The 21,606-nt window shown below is 39.3% G+C and overlaps 1 protein-coding gene across 2 annotated transcripts in view; it reads right to left on the minus strand.

Moving 5' to 3' along the window:
* The window catches only part of DOCK11 (dedicator of cytokinesis 11), a 170,909-nt gene that overhangs the window by 63,185 nt on the left and 86,118 nt on the right, over positions 1–21,606 (minus strand). Inside the window, exons 21-32 of one of the 2 annotated variants that reach the window (XM_087427695.1) lie at positions 20,980–21,101; positions 20,169–20,255; positions 18,638–18,727; positions 12,456–12,574; positions 10,862–10,931; positions 10,660–10,785; positions 9,642–9,713; positions 8,592–8,738; positions 5,188–5,271; positions 4,237–4,348; positions 3,697–3,735; positions 1,895–2,073 (exon numbers count right to left, since the gene is read on the minus strand). In XM_087427695.1, coding sequence (XP_087283821.1) covers positions 1,895–2,073; positions 3,697–3,735; positions 4,237–4,348; positions 5,188–5,271; positions 8,592–8,738; positions 9,642–9,713; positions 10,660–10,785; positions 10,862–10,931; positions 12,456–12,574; positions 18,638–18,727; positions 20,169–20,255; positions 20,980–21,101 — 1,247 coding nt within the window. The remainder of the gene's footprint in view (positions 1–1,894; positions 2,074–3,696; positions 3,736–4,236; positions 4,349–5,187; positions 5,272–8,591; positions 8,739–9,641; positions 9,714–10,659; positions 10,786–10,861; positions 10,932–12,455; positions 12,575–18,637; positions 18,728–20,168; positions 20,256–20,979; positions 21,102–21,606) is intronic. The other variant, XM_004442252.3, reaches the window with a different exon arrangement.

Below are 21,606 nucleotides of genomic sequence, written 5' to 3' on the forward strand. Positions count from 1 at the left end.
ATACTGTTCTCAGAATTTAATTAAGTAATGTTCAAATATGTGATATAAAATATTTAAAATTCCACCTCTAGGTAAGACAATAGTGAAATTCCATTTTCCTTCACTTTCATCTGAAGAGGCGGGGAAAAAATACAACTTCCTGCTTAAGGGAGGGGAAGTTCATTTTGTACTTTTCCCGTGACTCCTTTGAAATCAGGGCTAAAGACATTTTCCTCCACATTGCATAAGATCCTTTTCCCCACTACTAGGCATAAGCAGCAGTTAACCAGAACCCAGTGGTAACTGGCATTTTTAAAGGTTTGACAAAGCTTGGTTGGAATGGATGACTTTTAAGATACCTTTTCATTAGATATATTTTACCAGTTAACTTGTGTTAAGTCAATATCAACGTTCACGAAAAAGAAAATGGCACATAATAGAGCAAACTATACTAAGTGGAAGTATGTTGTTATAGTTATAATGTGACAAAAACAATGCAAACTACAGGAAGAAAGAAATAACATCTTAAAGCTAAGAAGTTTAAATCTACTTTAGGATAGAATCACATGAAGAAAACTAGCAAAATTTGTAAGTAAAAAAAGAATCTTCGTAATTAAAGAAATATAACTGACTGAAGCTGATAGGCACTTTCTGTTTATTAAGGACAAATGGGAATATTGTAGAAAAAATAAAATCCATCTCCACGTCAGTTTTCCAAAATGACTATAATAAATGACATCATAACTTTATTTATATTTGAATGTAAAAACAACGGGACAAATTATTAATTATGAAACAATATGATGTTACCTCGAGCCATTTGATACCAGGTAAATCAGGTTATTCTAAATCCATACAGCTTTCAGTCTGCTTTTTGAAGCCCATAGGATTTAATATTAATAAGATTTGAATAAATATTTTAAAGGTGCAGCAAATAACTACAGCTGTGGCCTTCACACAGACAATGTGTAACGTGTGTAAGGTTTACAGCCACACCCAATTTTTTCACTAAGAAAAAAACCCTCATATTACATATTTTATATGTGACATACTTAACATGCTTATTAATCACTTAATAATCAATAATATATTTATTTAGGGATATATATTTAAGGATATATATTTGAAAGAGTACACATGGCTACAACTGTATATGATTTTTTTTTTTTTTTTTGGTGAGGAAGATTAGCCCTGAGCTAACTTCCGATATCAAACCTCCTCTTTTTGCTGAGGAAGATTGGCCCTGGGCTAACATCCGTGCCCATCTTCCTCTACTTTATATGGGACGCCGCCACAGCATGGCTTGACAAGGGGTGCATCGGTGCGCACCCAGGATCCGGGCCTGCGAACCCTGGGCCACCGAAGCGGAGCGTACGCACTTAACCACTATGCCACCGGGCCGGCCTCTGATTTTTGTTAATCATAATGAGTTCATGTAACAAATCATGAAGCAGTTATGTTGTTCTTTACGATTTAAGAAACCAGTGTTTTTCTTCAACACTTAACAGTATTTTTGTTTTTTTTTTTTGTGAGGAAGATCAGCCCTGAGCTAACATCTGTCACCAATCCTCTTTTTGCCGAGGAAGATTGGCCCTGGGCTAACATCCGTGCCCATCTTCCTCTACTTTATATGGGACACCGCCACAGCATGGCTTGACAAGCAGTGTGTTGGTGCACGCCCAGGATCCGAACCTGCGAACCCTGGGCCAGCCAAAAGGAGCACGTGCACTTACCTGCTGTGACACCGGGCCGGCTCCTGAACAGTGTTTTTAAAAATCATTTGAAACTGAAACAAACCTTATTTGTAAAAATGTTTTCATCAATGCTCATATTATTTTCCTTACTGAAAACTTTAATATAAAATCTTAGCAGAAATTTACTAATGCAATACTGATGATTGCATGCACATCCTTACCTTGTGCTGGTATCTACTGTCAAATGCATGTTTTATCAAAAGATTCTTTATGACAGAGATAGCTGTATATCTGATCTCATAATTGTCTTGAAGAGCAATGGAGGTTTCCCTCAGAAGTAGACCAACCAAGAAGTGATGCTTGCAATACTCATCTGACAAACTGTATTCAAGATTTGAATCTGCAGTACAATGAAATTTCAAACCCATTTATAAAAATATTCAAAAATTACTTTAACATTAATATACTATATTCTTTAGTAATATGTGGTCATGCTAGCAAGAGCTATGATTTTATTACTAATGGATCTGAACAATTCTTTTATCATATAGAATGAGCATGCAAAAATTTAAAGACAGGGGCATTCATAATTGGGGCTAGATGATAGCCTTAATGACAATTTCAGTGGGTAACATAGTCCCTAGATTCTTCTTAACTCTTAGAAATCTTAGGATAGAACTAGAATGAAAGAATTCTATATTTGGCAATGTCTTAACACATTTCTTTGTATCTGAAGAGATTTAGTTACAACTACAAATTTAAGTAATTCCATACAATACTTGATTTACTTATCTGTTTATACTTGTAAAGTAGAAAAAAGAAGAGAAACTAGACAACTGAATCATTCTACCAGTACTAACTATTGACTGTTATAGTAAATCTTATACATTGGCCCAAATACAATGGGACAGAAGAACAAAAGGATAAACAGCCTCATCTCACTCCAATTCATCACCACACAAACACAAATATTTTATTTCATAAAGTCATCACTGCAAACTATGTCTTTCACTCCATTGTATATCCCATTTTAAATCCCAGCTGCTAATATCATGGTTGGGCCTTGTTTTATAGCTACTCAGAACAGATTGTGATCAAGTTCACTAATTTCTACAGTAGATTTCTACTGTCTTTCTTTCCTCTCTCCTATCATTTAATTCAATTAGGCCATAAAGCTGAAGGATATGTTTTCTATTTCTTTTTTGGCCTCTTCAGCACTTAATATAATACTATGTATTCAGTTAGGACTTAATAAATGCTATGAGTAGTCAGATTTAATCCTAAATCCTGATGATCTGTCCACCCCTTCTTTTCCCTGACTTCCTCAGAGCTATCAATAAATATTGGGGGAAGTATCTGAGCTATACATGCTCAGAATCTAATAATGGAGTAGTTGAATAGGGGTGCTTGAGTTTTTAAGTATTTTTCCCCATTTTCACTGGCTGTAATTCCATCACTAAAACCACTGCTCAGCAGATACTCCTCTAGAGACAAAGGCAGCTGGATTTTCTCCTCGCCATTGGTCATGCTCTTTTGTGAATCCCCATCACTTTCCACGCACAAGGGCCAGTGTTGACTAACCCAGGTGGCCTTCTCTGGGTAGATTTTGCAATGGTAGTAAGTTTTTTACTTCAGTGATTTGAATAAATCCAATCAGTAGTTTCATCCACACCTTCAAAACTATGGCCGAGCAGTCGTTAAACAGGGTCAGAGAGAAGGGAGGCAAGCCTGGGAGTGATGACACCCACCTAAAGGACAGATACCCTCCAGCCCCCATGCTGGCTTGAGCAGAAACTCGTTTTCCAAAGGTAGCGTTTTAAAGTTGATTCCTCTAGCAATGCTCAAGCTGATTTTAAAAGTAAACACACTGCCTCCTAGGTTTTCTGGGTCCATTAACTAAAGCCTCATTTTGGCTAGGGAGGATTTGAAAAGCAAACAAAGCCCCAGTCCATCTTAGCCATTCATCAAATCAATTGTTTTTAAAGACAGCAAACTACTTTAGAGTGAACCGAGTTAAACCTACCTACTGAAGTCAAACGGTCCACCGCAAATGAAAAAAAATCTAATTAATATATGAAAAGAAAAGGGACAAATAAAAAACATAGTAACATAAGAATAGTGCTAGACAAACAAAGCATTCAATACAACTAGCAATGGAGATAACTGAAGGCATTTCATCAATTCAGTACACATGTATTACTATTTTACTCTGCCCTTATATTTCTCTTTTGATGCTCCTTTCAGTAGAAATGCGTTTACATAGTTTTTTCTAAATTTAGTCTCATATAAGAGCCCAAACACTACTACAGAGTGCAATTTTACTAGTATCTGACATCTCTGTTTAAGCAGCAATCTATGTAACACACCCCATTTCTTCATACTACAAATATTACCACTGACACTATGATGGAAATGCAGAATACCATTAATGAATCTATCTTCAGACAGCAACAATTCTGAGGTATCTTTAAGATGACTGGTTTAACTAAAAAACATTATACTATACTAGCGCTAGCAAAAAAAGGGAAAACAAGTCCAAATGATGGAAAATGCAAATACATACCTTGAACTCGCTGAAGTTTAGGTTTTGCAAATGCCATTGGCAAGTTCAGAGGAATGTAATGTTCGTGATTGCAAATTGTTTGCAGAAATTCAAACTTGTATTCGGCCAGAACCTAAGCGACAAGAAATTACACATTAACTCATATTTGGTAGGCATTGGCTATTTTAATAATTAAATATACAGCAATAATTTTCACAACAGAAGCATTTAGTATATTAAGCATATCTTGAGATGGGACCTGTGTAGGAAAGAGTTAAGACAGCAGGCCCAAGACTGCTCTCTTTAAAAGGGCCTACTTGCAACGTTGGTCATTGGCTGGCATTTGGGAAACTAGATTTTGAAACGTTCCCTACATGATAAGGTTGTGCCTTCTGTGCTAGCCTGCTCAGACTATTTGTACAAACAATGTGATTTATGGTGAACACCTGTTTTCCTTTCTTTTCTGAGACTCTGGAATTTTGACCAGCCTCCAATACATGACCAGCCCCCAATAAAAACCCTAAACTCCCAGTCTCAAATGGGCTTCCCTGCAGAAATATTGCACACATGTGGCTGCATTTTCACTGCTGGAGAGAGGGTGTGCTCCATGTGACTCCTCACAGGCGGGAGGGCGCTCAGGAAGCCTGCACATGGATTGCCAAGGACTCCACTTGATGTCTTCTTCCCTTACTCATGCAGCTGAGCATCCTTACTGCGCGGCTGTAATGAATCTTAGCCGTGACTATGACTATGTGTTGAGTCCTGTGAGTCTTTCAGGTGAACCACCGAACATGTGGGCTGTCTTGGGGACATCCAAAACACTACCTAATATTCCCTGCTTTGAGGTACAACTATACTCAAAGTACCCAAACAAAAACAGCAGTTCCAAATCCTCGAGAGGAGAATAAATGTCACCCTTGGTCTCAAGTTCTAATGTCTGACATCGACTACAGTTATGTCCTTATAACTTACCTTAGGATCTTTGGGGCTGAATCCAGATATATAGTCATTTATCAAATTGAAAACAAATCCTCTATCCATTAGTGTCAAACAGCGCTAAGAAACCAAATCAAAATGAACAGTCAGTTACATAATTCTAAAAGTCTGTCAAGTATAAGTTTTTCAAATTTAAAATTTTTTTAATTTGTTCCACATTAAGGAATGACATTCTCACTTTAACAGATAATAGAATAATTGCTTTCAGAGCTTTAGGTGACCTTAAAGAAAGAGATTAAGGGCAAGTGACTTATTGTTGGAATTGGGACTCAACTGTACAATTTTCAAAATAAGATATATATATACATACACAAATACATACATCTACATACATATATATATACATATACATACACATACATGTAATATATTCAGCTACGCTTCCTTACTTTGGTCAACTCGCAAAGCTCGAAGTGAAGTGTAGGGTGGTCAGTTAGCTATTGAAAGTGGGGCTTGCCTATGTAAACATTTCAGACCAAAAGGAAGTTTTTCTTTGTGTCCTGTGAAGTCTTGGCCTATTAAAACATTCTTCCGGGGCCAGCCCGGTGGCGTAGCGGTTAAGTTTGCACGCTCTGCTTTGGTGGCCCAGGGTTCAAAGGTTCGGATCCCAGGCACGGACCGACGCACCGCTTGTCAGGCCATGCTGTGGCGGCGTCCCGTATAATGTAGAGGAAGATGGGCACAGATGTTAGCCCAGGGACAATCTTCCTCAGCAAAAAGAAGAGGATTGGCATTGGATGTTAGCTCAGGGCTAATCTTCCTCACCAAAAAAAAAACATTATTCCTCTGTGACATCCCTACTAGTTGTTCATATTTGCCTGTTGTCATTGTCCTGCTTAAGGATCTTATTATCTTGCAACTGAACAATGGCAGTTAGCCTCCTAACCAGTCTTTATGCCTCTAATCTTTCTATCCATTTAACTGCTTCCAGATTAATCTCTAAGTCCTAGCCCTAGTCATGTCCCCTTCCTTCCCAAAAGCTTTGAATAGTTCCCTATTGCCTCTAATATAATTTCAAACTCCTTAGCTTGGCATTCAAGGACACTCACAATCTTGTCCCCACCTACTTTTTCAGTTTTATCTCCCAGTATAGCTCATCCCCTCAAGATGCACTGTGTATTCCCACCTCTGGGTTTTTGCTTATGCTAGGCCTAGCTAGCAATTCTATCACTACTTCTACCTAATCCTGCCCATTCTTCAATGTTCTGATGAAGTTCCATCTTCCTTAACCACCTTGGTCCACAGGTCCCTTTAAACACTTTATTCTACACTAGCTTGTATTCTCTTATTATTTTTCCTGTGTTTTCACCTAGATAGGACAATAGGAACTATCTCTTTTTAGGTTCTCCATAGTGCCTAGAATATTCCTATGAAATAGAAGGAACTCAGTATTTGATTAACCAGCTGTTTGCATCTCACTTCTCATCTCTCCTTTCAACTTCCACTGCCACTACCCTAGGTCAGACCCTCATCACCTCTCACCTGGATTAATGAGGTAGGCTTATATTTATTCCTTCATCCAACAAACATTTTGAGGATTTACTGTGTTTGAGACAATGTACCACATTCTAGAGGAATGCAAAGGTGAATAAGACATGGTCTTTACTCTTGTCCAATGGTAAAGACAAATAAACAAATAATTAAAATACAGCATAATAGGAAGTACCATAGAAGTATGTGAAGCATGCGTAAACAACAGAAGGGGTGATCAACACTGCATGGGAAGGTTAGGGAAGAGCTGAGCCTAAATGATGAATGGACTCTGCCAGGCAGACAAGGGGGAGGGACTGATCTTCTAATTGGTTACCCTGACTCTGGTCTTTTCTTCCCTTCTTCCATCATACCAGCAATAAAATTATCCTCAAAAATCTTTGGTGTTTCTCCATTGCATACAGATCAAAATCTAAATGCTGTAGCCTGACATTCAAGGCCTCACATCATCTGGCACCAGATGGCCTTTCCAGCGCTACCTCTGGAGACACATCCCAAACTCTCTGCAAAATGACTTTCTCACTCATTCCTAAGCAATTCCTGAATGTGCATATCTCATCTTTGCTCGTGGATTCTCTACCTGCAACACCCTCATCTCTTGTCTTGGGGAACTATTCTTCTAGTCTCTGTTCATGCTCCCCAGTCATAATCCCTCCCTTTCTTGCCTTCCTATTGTATTTTGTGTGAACTTTCAGTATAACAGTCATCACACTTTATCTTATATATGTATTTGAAGGTGATTACAGAGACAGCCTTTCACATCTTTGAATCCTCATACAGAAGACAGACAAATGTTTGTTGACTTGAATTAAGTAAATACTGCTATTAAATCAACTATGTTCTATTCCCTTTACATAGTAAACTTCCAGTTTAAACTCCATGGAAGAAACTGAGATTTTACATTTCAGATAGTCTCATCCTTAGTTTACTTTAAAAAGATATGTGGATGTTTGGTTTTTAATAGACAAAAAGGCTTATGTAATAGTGTTAAAACTTTATTTTAATTCTGGCAAAGAGAGGTCTTATATCAGAAAATCATACTCTGGAGATCTGAAACCTAGTTGTGAATTTTTAATAAGAAAACAAGGATATGTTAGACATTAAAACTGCTTGGATGGTTTATTGACCATGAAGTTCTTAACATAAGGTTGATACGTGATGAAGAGCTGTGAGAAGAGGGAGAGTGGAAAGAAGCAAGTAAAAACTAAGCATATTACAAACCCATGCCCCTTCTCTGTAACAAATATTGTTGTTACCCACTTTACAGAACAATTGCATTCTAGCATTGCCCCTTACATACAGATAACAACAAAATATAATAATGAAAAATGTGCTGTCTTTCATAAATATAGGAGTTTCTAGTATCTCTCAAACAAAATAATCTCACTGACCAAAATTAACAATTTTCATTTACATGCATTAGCAACATGTAGACAGTGGTTACACCAGCAAATGGGTTGCTTTAGTTCAGGAGTTGCAAACTCAAAGGCCAAAAGGAATCAGAGAAGCAACTTAAATGCATAAAGAGAGTCAGGGGCACACTAAGGAGTGGTGAGGATTGTGGCAACATAGAAAGTACGTGCCCCATCTAATGGCATTCAAATTAATATATTTGAAGAAACGTCATGTGAAACAAGCAAAACATGCCTTCTGGCTAAGCCACCTGTGTGGGACCTCTGATTTAATTAATTAGCCATCTCAGTGGGGGAAGAAAAAAGTCAAACTTGCTGTTTAACTGAATTGATTTGTCAATTCAGTCAAAAGTTTCTCCAGCAGCCTTATAAAGACCTAGCTAAGTCTCTAGGAAGTGGGTAATTTTTTTCTTTGGCTTTCAAGACCATATTGGTGAAGAATAATTCCTTACCATGTTCTGGTTGCCTTCAACTCACCTTCAGGAAGCTAGCCAAACTATAATTGACATTTCTGGACTCATCAGGAATCTCTGCATAGCGAATCGTCACATGGGGAATTGTTGCAAGAAGCAATGAATGTAAGACGTGATGATATGCCTCAGGAAACCTCTGGCCTCTGGGAAGCTTAAATTAAATAGGCAGAGAAAAAAGTCAGAGGTGCAAAAGGTCTAAATCAATTGCCATTTTTATTTTCAAATACGTTCTATATATAAATGTGTTTTTTCACTGGAGTATAATTTTTCCCTCAACTTAAAAATGACGTTGCTAGTTCAATGTACACTTCAGATGACTATAGGAACTATCTGGACTTCTAATAATATAATTGACTGAAATCATTAACAAGAGTGGGTCATTCTGATCCATCTTTGGAATCATGTTCCTGAGATGCAGACACATCCCAGTTTTTCATTCCATTTTTTTTCCTGACAAGGTATGTATGCATCCATGCATCTCAATTTCAGTAAACTCATTTTGTGAAAATTCTGATAAAAATGATAAACGTGAGGTGAGTATTTTTTCCTTCACAAGTCTTAGCTTTACAATTTCTATACTAAGAAAATTTCTTTGTAACTTTAAAACAGTTTCAAAATACAACTAGATGTATAACACCACATTCCGGGAACACATCGATTACATAAAGTGTTTTTAACTTTGCACGTGACTTAGACCTTGCTGAGAGAAAGATTATTTCTGATTTGGTGCTTGTTTTTCTTCCAGGTGAATGTTTTAAACATAGACATTTTTAAACCACAAGACAAAGGGAAAGTTTCAAAGGTACTGCATTTTACATGACAAATAGGAAAGAATCTATGTGGAAGAGTCTCTGAAGATTAGACTTTGAAAACATATGAACCGTCAGAACTCAGATTTATACAATACATCCATTGTTTTCTTTTTTTAAGCAAAATTGAAAAAGCTAAGGGCTAAGAACCCTTTACCATAAAGGAGGATTTGCATGTCATGGCTACCTGTAAATAAGATTAGCCTTCTTTGTCTATGTTAAATATTATTCTTGAGGCTACTTACCTTAATTTTATTCTCTTCCAATAAGTATGTGGCCATAGACTTGGCAATAATTTCAAAGAAAAACCATGAGTACTAAAATAAACAAATAAATAAAAATCAATCTTTAATAGTCACCCAAATCTTCGAAGCTTAGCAAAGTCTAACAAATCAGTATGGATTTTGTCTCTGAACTTGAGTAACATTTTGAAGTGATCACAATTTGCTATCAAAGTCCCACAGAATACCTTCAAATTGTGTTAGTAAAAAGGTAATACTGTGCCTCAGGGCTGGCTGATGATGTACAAAGGGCATTTGGTGGGAATGTTTGCCTCAGTGGGGAGGGGTATTTTATCACTGACAATGTTTTTGAATGGCCTACATGTGGTGATTAGAGCGAACCAACTTTTAACTTATTATTGCTTTTAAATTCTCTACAGACAATGAATCTTATTACTGCCTGCACCCATCGAGGGACCCAGCCTGGCCCTTGGTAGAACACTGGGGCCAGCCCAAGCAGCATAGGTGCTTGCATAATTATGATTTGAAGGGTACAGAGAAGGCTCAAGTAGATATATCCTAAGATACCTGAAACTGAAATTCTACCATTAATAATAGAAATATTAAAAATAATCACAATAATAAGAGCTTCCATTTGAGTGCCTACTATGTGCCAGAAACGATGTGTTAAATGCTTTTCTTATATTTTAGAAATGAGGAAGTGGAGGTTCAGAGCCACTAAATAATAGGCCCCAGGTCAGAAAACTATTATGTCGTGGATACAGGATTCTAACCCAGGTCGGTCTATCTTTTACACAATTCTTTCTATTACACATTCAACTGGGGGCAGGGGTAGGTAGGGAAGGTGAAGAGAATGAAGAAGGTTCTGTGGAGAACTTGAGGAGAAAGCCCACAAGGGCAAAGTGGTGAGGAAAGGGAGGGTCACATGAGAGAATGATGAAAGACTAGAAGTGAAATGGGTGGGTACCAAACAAGTACGTCTCTGGCTGCTTTTGTTCCCTGTTGTGTCCTGTTTCCTTACCTTTAGCAGTTTATTTACTGCTAAGAAGTCTACAGACTGTTTCAATATTGCTATCATCGTAGTAGCCAAAGTCTCGTGTATCAGCTGGGCCTGAGGAGCACTCGGTTTTTCAGGTCGGAAGTTATACTACAAAGAAAAGGAACCGTAAGACAAAATTCTCACATAAAATCAATTGCTCAGAAAGACAGCTTACTCCACAAACCTTTATGAAGGATCTTAAATAATTATCCAAGCCTTCTTCATGGCACTTTGATACGATATGTAAGAGAACCCTGAAACAACATTCACAAAAGTCAGCGCGTCAGGCTCCAATTCACTAGCAAAGTTTGATTGTTAGATAAGATCATCATATCTAACCCTAAAGATACCTAACCCCGCCTGAAGAATTAAAGGTGAGATGACTGCATAAGACGTAATGGTAGTTTGGGTCTAACGAAGATTTCAGCCTCTAACACGCTCAGGGCCTTGTAAAATATATTTCCTGGTTCAAAAGCAGATTTTATTTTGGCAACCCAGATGTTTCATCTCCTTTCTAAATCTCTGTATACATGTGAAGTATGGTAATAGTTACTATGTAGGAAAAGACCTCAAGCAAGGTAAATATTGAAATCCCCTCTACTGAGACTAAAAGGAAAAGAATAGAAAAATAAAATGAAAAGCATGTCAACAGATGGGGAAAAGGGAAGGGAGAGACAGGACGGGTATAATGATATGAACTAAAATTGAAAGTAAATGTAAAATTCCTAGAAAGTTTTATAGTTAAGAGACTAGCAGCGATTCTCAAACTTTAGCATGCATCAGAATCCTCTGGAAGGCTTGTTAACAGATTGCTTGGCCCCTCTCCCAGAGTTTCTGAGTTTGAATGTCTGGAGCAAAGTCCAATGATTAGCATTTTTAATAAGCCCCCAGGTAATACTGATGCTGCTGGTCTGGGAACCACATTTTGAGAACCAGTGGACTAGAGCAATGCTTCTTAAATTTTCAACCAGACTATCCCCCACAGCAGAGAAGAGCAAACGGGATGCAAGTGTGTGTAGCTTGAGCCCTCCTGGGAGAGGCTCTGGCAACAGCAGAAGCAGCAAAGCCAGAAACATCCAGCACTGAGCTCAATCGTTTTGAAGACTCCTGTTTCAATTTCAAAATTTGGGTGCATCTTGCATTCTACTCTACCATATATCCTTGTTTGTTTTCACATAAAAATAATACTCCCTATCCTTTTGAGTAAAAATTGATGGCTTAGGGCCAATTCTGTCCAATATGAGAGCCACTAGCCACATGTGGCTCAGTGGCACTAGCCACATTTCAAGTGCTCAACAGCGAAATGTGGCTAATGGCTACCATTTTGGATAGCACAAATGTATAACATTTCCATGATTGGAGAAAGTTCTATTGGATAACATTGGTCAAGGGCAATGCTTCTCAAACTTCGTTGCATTATGGAATTGCCTGGGAAACTTAAAAATACTGATGCTGAGTTCCACCTGCAAAGATTCTGGTTTAACTGGTATGAAGTGTGGTCTGGGCACAGATATTTTTTAAAGCTCCCCTGGTGATTCTAACATGCAGCAGTCTTAGAACCCCTGGTCGAGGAAAACACAGTAAGTTTATCTCATGGCTTCTGGTACCATCTATCCCTGGGGATGCAAATCCCCCAGTCTGAGAAGCATGAAACTATAGAAAACTGATATTAGATTTCTGACTTTTGGGTTCTCATTTGAAGATAAATTTATACTTGAAATGAAGAAACGCACAAGGAAACAAAAGTTGCTTCTTCGTATTATAACACCAAAACTCACATGGTGCAGTTGATAGGAACTTCATCTTCACGGGTCATATTTGTGAGAACTCGGAAGAGTTGCATAAGAATTACAGGTAGAAACTGTATCATGACTTGGATCTCCATGGCATGCAAACACTAAAATAAGTCAATATTAGTTATGAAAACAAACAGAAATATGATATAACTTGCAAAGGTGAAACAACAAAAAAATTAAGTAATGAGAGATATATTCACTAGAATATAAGCTCACTTAAATGTGAGCTTCATGAAATAGGGGACTTTGTTAATTACTTTATCCACATCTCTATTTTGGCACTCAAGATTTTGTTAGTTTATTTAAACAGTTTTATTTATTTATTTACTTTTTTTGTGTGTGTGAGGAAGATCAGCCCTGAGCTAACATCCATGCCAATCCTCCTCTTTTTGCTGAGGAAGACCAGCTCTGAGCTAACATCTATTGCCAATCCTCCTCCTTTTTTCTTTTTTCCCCCAAAGCCCCAGTAGATAGTTGTATGTCATAGTTGCACATCCTTCTAGTTGCTGTATGTGGGACGTGGCCTCAGCATGGCCGGAGAAGCGGTGCGTTGGTGCGCGTCCGGGATCCGAACCCGGGCTGCCAGTAGCGGAGCACGTGCACTTAACCGCTAAGCCACGGGGCCGGCCCTAGTTGATTTGATATTAAATGCTTTTCTGAAGATAACTAGTATAACTGGGATAAACAAGGTTTGGAATAAAGACAAGTGACTCTTGGTAAACCAACATTCAATTGAGGAGGGGGCGGACATGTTTGGAGGTACTGGAGACTGGCATACTAGCCCCCAGCATTCAGTGTGTTTTACAGGGAAACGTGGGCCATCAGTTAATCTGGTGAGAAGTTAAGTGGGCTTCAGGAAAGTGTGTTTCTATATATAATTGGCTTTACACTGGCACCATCTACAAAACTGAGGCAGTTCTGCATTCTGACATCCTCATAATACATTTCTTCAAAGTGCTAACATTCTGTCTCTAGTGAGAAGGTGTGTTAACATCAAAAAGAAGAAATATGTTCATATTTACATAGAAATGATGCAAGCAGCAAAATTTGTAAAATTTCTTTCTTCTTCCTTCCTTTCCCTCCATATTCATTCATTCACTCACGCATTCGCTCACTCATTGAATCAACCAGCCCACCAAAAAAAGAAAACAAACCCCACTGAGCACCTTCTACATCAATTCAATGTTTAGTGCTATGGGAAATAGAGATGGAGGAGACAAGTCTCTGTAATAAGGAACTCAATGTTTATCTTTCATAGGCTCCCTTACTTTTGCTCCATCTTTCCATCCTTCCTCTCACCATTAACATCTATACCTGGGCTGGCCCTGTGGCTTAGCAGTTAAGTGCGCACGCTCCGCTGCTGGCAGCCCGGGTTCAGATCCCGGGCGCGCACCGACGCACCGTTTCTCCCGCCATGCTGAGGCCGCGTCCCACATACAGCAACTAGAAGGATGTGCAACTATGATGTACAGCTATCTACTGGGGCTTTGGGGGAAAAAAAATAAATAAATAAAATTATTAAAAAAAAAATCTATACCTGAATCATCTCAACAGTAATCTCTTCAATCAGATGCATAACGCAAGATGTCAAGCTCAAAGAACCCATGGTCTATCCTTCAAGTTTTTCCTTCCTTTTGCCCCCTCTCTTCCATCCTTACTGCCATCACCTCTTTTCAGGACCCTCTAACCTACAACCAAAATAGTCTAATAATTTTTTAGCAGGTCTCTGTACAGTTTCTCCTTACCCCCAATACGTCCAATTCTCATTTCCAAATTATTATTCCTCAAATACTGGTTACATCAGACCACCTCCTGCCAAGATTTTTTTTATACCTTCCTATTACCTAAGGCAGTGGTTCTCAACCAGGAGCCACTTTACCCACCACTCCCCGCCCAGGACATCCAGCAATGTCTGGAGACATTTTGCGTTGTCACAACTGGGGGGTGCTACTGACATCTAGTGGGTAGAGGCCAGTGATGCTGCTCAACATCCTACAATGCACAGGACAGCCACTTACAACAAAGAATTATCCTGCCCAAAATGTCACTAGTACAAAGGTTGAAAAACTCTGACCTAGGGTATCAAGTCCAAGTTACTTAAAACCCAACCTACGTTTTTAGCCTTAACACTCATCATTCTTCACAAGGCCAAGCTGGTGTCTTGACTGCTCCTTGAATATATCATATACATTTCTGCTTTTGTGCCTTTGTTCTCAGTTTTTAGCCAAATCCTAGCCACTCTTCCAAGTCAACTTCAAACCCCCACTTCAGTGAAGCCATTCGTTCACTCATTCAACAAAGACATATTGAATGAACTTCCAATTGCCAAACACATTTAAAAAAACGTGGTCCCTACCATTAAGCAGTGCACAGACTATGAGGGAAAAAAGACATGGAACTAAATCACAGCAATACCAGAGGTAAATAGTACCACAGTGGTATATATAACACGCACAAAGGAAGAAGCAACTGACTCTGCAAGTGGGCAGGGAATGTCCAATAAGTCTTCAGAGAGGAGGAAGGTTAAAAGATAAATAGGATAATGTCACGTAGAAAAGAGAGATGGGCCTTCCATGCAGAACTGATCTCCCTGCACCAGTATTGCTCCTCTATAATTTATTCTCAACACGGCAGCCAGAGTGTTCTTTTTTTGTGTGTGTGTGAGGAAGATCAGCCCTGAGCTAACATCCATGCCAATCCTCCTCTTTTTGCTGAGGAAGACCAGCCCTGAGCTAACATCTATTGCCAATCCTCCTCCTTTTATTCCCCCAAAGCCCCAGTAGATAGTTGTATATAATGGCTGCACATCCTTCTAGTTGCTGTATGTGGGACGCGGCCTCAGCATGGCCAGACAAGCGGTGCGTCGGTGCGCGCCCGGGATCCGAACCCGGGCCATCAGCAGCGGAGCGCGCGCACCCAACCGCTAAGCCAACCGGCCGGCCCCCAGAGTGTTCTTTTTGAAAGGCAAATTTGATAATATCATTTTCCCTTTGTTAAAAACAAAACAAACCACCACAAAAGGCTGTCAAGGGCTTCCCTTGCCTGCATGTGCCCTGCCTATCTCTCCAAACTCACATGCCATCCTCCCCCCTCGCTGCTCACTGAGCTCTACACTGTCTTTTCTTTTTTTCTGTCCTTCAAACATGCCACCACAAAGTGTTCATACCTGCTGCAACATCCTGCTATCCTTTTACACAGCTTTAACTCCTGTGGTCGTCTTCGTCTCATTCGTCTCAGTTTCTTTTTGGCTTGAAACGTCATCTCCTCAGACAGGCCTTCCCTGACAACTCTATCTAGAATGCACTCCTGGTCATGTTAGATCCCGTTGACCTGTTTTATTTTCTTCACAGCCCTCACCTCTATCTAAAATGACTTACTCAATTGTAATCTCTCTACCCCAACTAGAGCAGGTATGCTGTTTGAATTGTTCCCCATTATACTCCTGGCACCCAATATAATATCTGGCCCATAGTAGGTGCTCAATAAATACGTGGGGAATGACTGAATAAATGAATAAAATAAGGAACCAAAGGGTAAGATAAAGATGGGAGCCCTCTAGTCACAGTGGTTCCTCAGTTTACTGAACTCTTAGCACTTACACCGTGTATCACACATTTGACATTTAATCACATATTGCTTTGGGCTATCATTTGTACTGCTGACTTATATAACTGTCACTTGACTTATCTGTATCTTGTCTCTCCAAGTGGTTGTAAGATCCCTATGGACAATGACCCTAAATTATTCTCCTCTACAAGCCCCATAGCATCTAGGAAAATATTAAATACATCATTAAGAGCTCAACATGTAGATGTTAAATGAACCGACAAATCAATGTCATTTACAGGGACAATAGACGGCAAGGTTTGGTAGAAAGAACATGGGACTAGGAATCAAGAGACACGTCACAGGCTCGACTCATCTCTGCTACTAACCAGCTGAATGGCCACAGGCAAGTCACCTCTACTCAGGCTTCAATTTCTCATCTGTGAAAAAAATCTCTAGAACCCCTTTCAGCACTAACATTCCATACAGGAATTTGGCTATTTCTGTAATCACATGGCATTTCACTCACTGCCACTAGAGGGCGAGCACAGGTCACAAATATCAGAAATTCCACACCCTTAAGACACAAATATGAGTACTTTCTTTTTTTCCATTTTAAGAATACCAGTACAAGAAAATGATGTTCTGCTTCATTCCATTCTTTTAAAACTTTTACAAAGCTTCCTGGAAGAAAAGTCCAAAGATCTTAACAGACAAAGCACTCATACATAGAGCTGGAGTTCTAGACATTACCCAAGGAAAGGATTTGAAAGTTAGATGACTAGTATATCTCTCAATGATAATTAAGAACAGTAGTGACCATTTATTGACTATCTCCCTGCTTCTACCCTTCCAACAGTATATTTTCTACACAGGAGGCAGAATGATACTTAAAAACCAAAGTTACTCCTCTGTTCAAAGCCCTGCAATGCTTCCCATCTCATTCGAGGTACATTTCAAACTCCTCACGATGGCTCATGAGGCCTTACCCGACTAGCACCCCAGCTCCCTTTCCAATGTGGTGACCTATCACTCTGTGTACCTGCCTCACTGGAATTCCTGCTGCTCCTCAATGTACCATGCAAGTTCCTCAGGGCCTTTGCACTTGCTGTTCCCAGCTCTCCCCCCAAAATCCACATAGCTGGCGCCCTCATTTCCTTTACGTCTCTGTCAAATGTCACTTTACCAGAGAGATCTCCTCTGACCACTTTATCTAAAAGAGGAATCCCTTATCACTCCTTATTCCCCTTCACTATGTTTTGGTTTTCTTTTCTTTTTTTTTTTTTTAATCTTATTTATTTATTTTTCCCCCAAAGCCCCAGCAGATAGTTGTAGGTCATAGCTGCACATCCTTCTAGTTGCTGTATGTGGGACGCGGCCTCAGCATGGCTGGAGAAGCGGTGCGTCCGTGAGCGCCCGGGATCCGAACCCGGGCCGCCAGCAGTGGAGCGTGCACACTTAACCGCTAAGCCACGGGGCCGGCCCTGTTTTGGTTTTCTTTACAGCACTTATTACCACCTGACATGGCATAGATATATTTATTCATTTATTTGTTTATTGTCCATCTGCCTCTACAAGAAAGCAAGCTCACTGACAACAGCGATATTGTTTTTTTTCTTCACTTATATTCCCAATGCTTAGAACGATGCCTGGGCCATAAAAGTATAGAATGAATGATTACTACACAGCAGATAATCTATCTCATTAAGCCTCACAACTACCCTATAAATTGGCGTTACTGTTATCCTTATGTGACAGAGGAAGAAACAAAGGCTTGGAGAAGTTAAGTAACTGGCCCAAGGTCAATCCCAGAGCTAGTTAAGTGACAGATCTGGGACACAAACTCAATGTGTGATTCTAGAACCCATACATGTTATCTCATGTCCTACTATTTCTCTGAAAGAAATGAACACTTTTGTTTCCTGAGAATATCATTAAGTAATAACATATGTCCAAAGGGAAATCCTGTAGAGGCTTCATTTAAAAATCAACATTCCTCAGACTTGCCATGGCTGACCTACTAAAGGAGCAAGCAAAGGAACAGTCACCGTCAGTTAGGTCCTGCGAGATGACTGCAGTCCTACCATGTCAGGAAATAAACAGAGTCTTGGATTCTCAACACGTTTGATAAAATATGGTGTTTCTTAAGACTCTCCTATGCAACATGCCAAAACTAGGTTTTTCTCTCTTTAGTTGACCCTTTTGATAATCTTTTACCCAGGGACACAGGAATCATTTCACATTTTATTCCAAGCAAAAGTGATTTCCTTTCTCCTGGCCCTTCCCCATAGTATTCTGCACCTTTACTGGGCAGTCAGCAGGAAGAGAAAAGATCTGAAAAATCAATTTATGGAGCTGAAATAAACATTTTCATGAGATTTTCAAAAATATGCCATCAAATTCTGGCTATAACATTTTCTCCCTAATGTAGCAACTCTGCTGTCTGCTTTTAAACTGCTACTTGATGGAAAAGTACATAATACAAAGTGGTCTCTTGAGGATATGCAGTCAAAAGTATTTTAAAGCGTTAGTTTGATTTTTTTTTCCCCACACATCAAAACGTGGCAACAGAAAGACATGAAAAACAAACCTTTCGCAGAAAGCTGCCATTCATTTACCTTTAAATATTTAATGAGCTCTCCTGGAGCTTCTTTGGAGCCGGACTGAATCAGCTGGCAATGATGGAAGAATTTATGTACATGCAGATCCTGAAAAACAGATGGACAGAACCATATGAAATTTGATTCATTACCCTCAAACACAGGCTCTACCTCTCCCTCCTCCCACATCCTGCAAACCTATTTATCCGGGTATTCTAATGCCCAGACTCGGCAAGTGCAGCTACCAACATGTGTCCATGTCCCATAGTCCTCTTGACCGTCACACATAGCGGCAAAACCAGGCACATTCAGCATGGACCTCAGCAAACTGGGTAGGCCACACTTTATGCCTAACTAGCCAAACATTCATTTAAGTCCTTTTTTGACTAGTGAAGTTGGGCTGCTTCTACATTTTAATGAAATGGGCAGGAATAGAGGTCTGAACAGATGAAGAAAAGGTAGCAGGAGGGAGTTACCAGAACAAAAGTCTCAGGCGTTCAGAGCCCAATTTACCATGGCACCTCACCGACAAGTGTCCAGCTGTCCTGTATGGAATCCATATACACTGATTTGGGGAACAGCATGGACTATATCAGGAATTGGAATAATGAAATTTGAATTTTGACCTGTTTCCTCTAATTATTACCTGTGTGACCTTGGGTAAGTCATCTAACCTGATCAAGCCTCAGTTTCTTCATCTATAAAATGGTAAGGCGGGCAGGGGGAACTGAAAAGGACCTTGTAGGCCACACTAAGGAGCATGATTTTTCAAACGGTGCTTGAGGCTTCCTACAGACATTTGATTTCATGAATGCTGAGGCTAAGAGTAAACTGTAGTAGCCATCCATGATCCACTGACTTCAAATTTCTGTGTTCAACTCGAGTCTTACCATGAGAAAAACATCAGACAATTTCCAATAGAGGAGCATCCTACAAAATACAAGTACTCCTGAAAACTGACAAGGTCATCAAAAACAATGGAAGTCTGAGAACTTGTAACAGCCAAGAAGAGTCTAAGGAGATGTGACAACTAAATGTAATATGTTATCCTGGATAGAATCCTGGAACAGAAAAAGGGCATTCACAGGAGAAAACTAAGGAAATCTGAATAAAGTACAGACCTTAGTTAATTATTATGTATCAATATTGGTTCATTAATTGTAACCAATGTGCCATACTAATGTAAGATGTTAATAATAGGGGAAACTAGGTACAGGGTATATGGGAACTCTCTGTACTATCCTCACAATTTTTCTGTAAATCTAAAACTGTTCAAAAAAATAAAATTTGTTTTTTTAAAAATGATGATAATTAGCCTCCACATTCCTTTCAGAGTTTTGTGAGGCTCAAATCAGTTAATAGGAATAAAGGGATTTTGTAATTTGAGAAGAATTATAAAATTTGAGCTATTATTAGGAGTGATGTTATTATTAATGAGAAAGTCTTTCAGGCCACAACTTCTTTAAGGCAGTAGATATTGAATAGTCTATATTAATCAAGAAATATACTCGAGTATTAAAATTGACAAAATTCCAACGATGCAACTTACTTGAGTGTAAATGGTAGACTCTAAGTGGCTTTTAATCTTCAACAAAGGCTTTGCACCATCTACCCACTTAATATCCACATTAGATTGCTGTGAACAGAAAATACAGACTGAGTTTCTGTAACATAGTGATGCAGAGATGAGCAACATATAACACTTTTATGCATTTCAACAGTTTTTTTCCAGAAACCAATGTGTCAGTCTCACACCTAGGGAATTATTGGAGAAGATCACTTGCCTTTGGAATAAATGTATCCTAAATCATTCTGAATTTCCAATCCTTTGCAGGCTGATATTTTCATAAATTACAACAAAAATGAATTACTAAATAAATGGATTGTTTTAAAAGACACACAAGGGCCGGCCCCATGGCTTAGCGGTTAAGTGCACGCGCTCCGCTGCTGGCGGCCCGGGTTTGGATCCCGGGCGCGCACCGACGCACCGCTTCTCCGGCCATGCTGAGGCTGCGTCCCACATACAGCAACTAGAAGGATGTGCAGCTATGACATACAACTATCTACTGGGGCTTTGGGGGAAAAAATAAATAAATAAAATCTTTAAAAGACACACAAATTCCGAGCCCCTGTTTTTAAAATTGTTATTAGAATCAACAGACATGAGGTTACTTTGTCAAACTGTTACAAAGGTTTCTAAACACCCTTTCCCATACTTGTCTTTGTTGGGGACCAGCACCAGTCCTCAGACCACACTTTGAGTAGCTACCAACTAGACCAAACTATCAACGAGGCCAACAGAATGCTATTTTTTAAACATTTAATCATGATTACTTCAACAAATGCGGATATTTTCCTACCCTTCTTGATTCTGCATCATTCAGATTCAAGTAGCCTGGGGGAAGATTGGCTGAAACTGGCAGCTGCTGCTCAAATGTGATGATTCTACCATCCTTCAGCAAAGGTACCCAGGCAAAGCCAACTGCCAAGACAATAACGAACCATGAGAAATGAAATTGCAACTGCAATTAGCTACACAAATGTCTGAGTGCTGGGGAGCAGGGTGGTGCTGTTTCCGGAGGTCCGCATGAGGAAGTCCAGGTGTTGGGCATCTGAGCACGGGGGAAGAACAATGAGTTTGGATCGCTTCCTAATCCCAGCCTGGCCACTAACAGGTTATTTATTCTATTTCCTTGACTAGAAAAATGGGAACGCCAACACACAGGCTTTCCATCTGATAAGAGTTATTGAGAGACCAAAGTGAGACAATGTATGAAAACACTTTAAAACTTGAAAAGTGCATCAATCTCATTATCTTTACACTTTGGGAGATAATTTTTGGTAGACTTATTTTTTTAAAGATTCAGATCTCTCTCATTCCTCCTGAGAGTGCAGAGTTTCATATCTGAGACTATCTCAGACAGCAATCACCACGTTCCAAAATTCCTTATAGCAACCCTAGGGAAGGGACTACTATGGAAGATTAA

This window comes from Ceratotherium simum, chromosome X (genome assembly GCF_057802395.1).
Source record: "Ceratotherium simum simum isolate JZ-2026a chromosome X, ASM5780239v1, whole genome shotgun sequence".
NCBI lineage: Eukaryota > Metazoa > Chordata > Mammalia > Perissodactyla > Rhinocerotidae > Ceratotherium > Ceratotherium simum.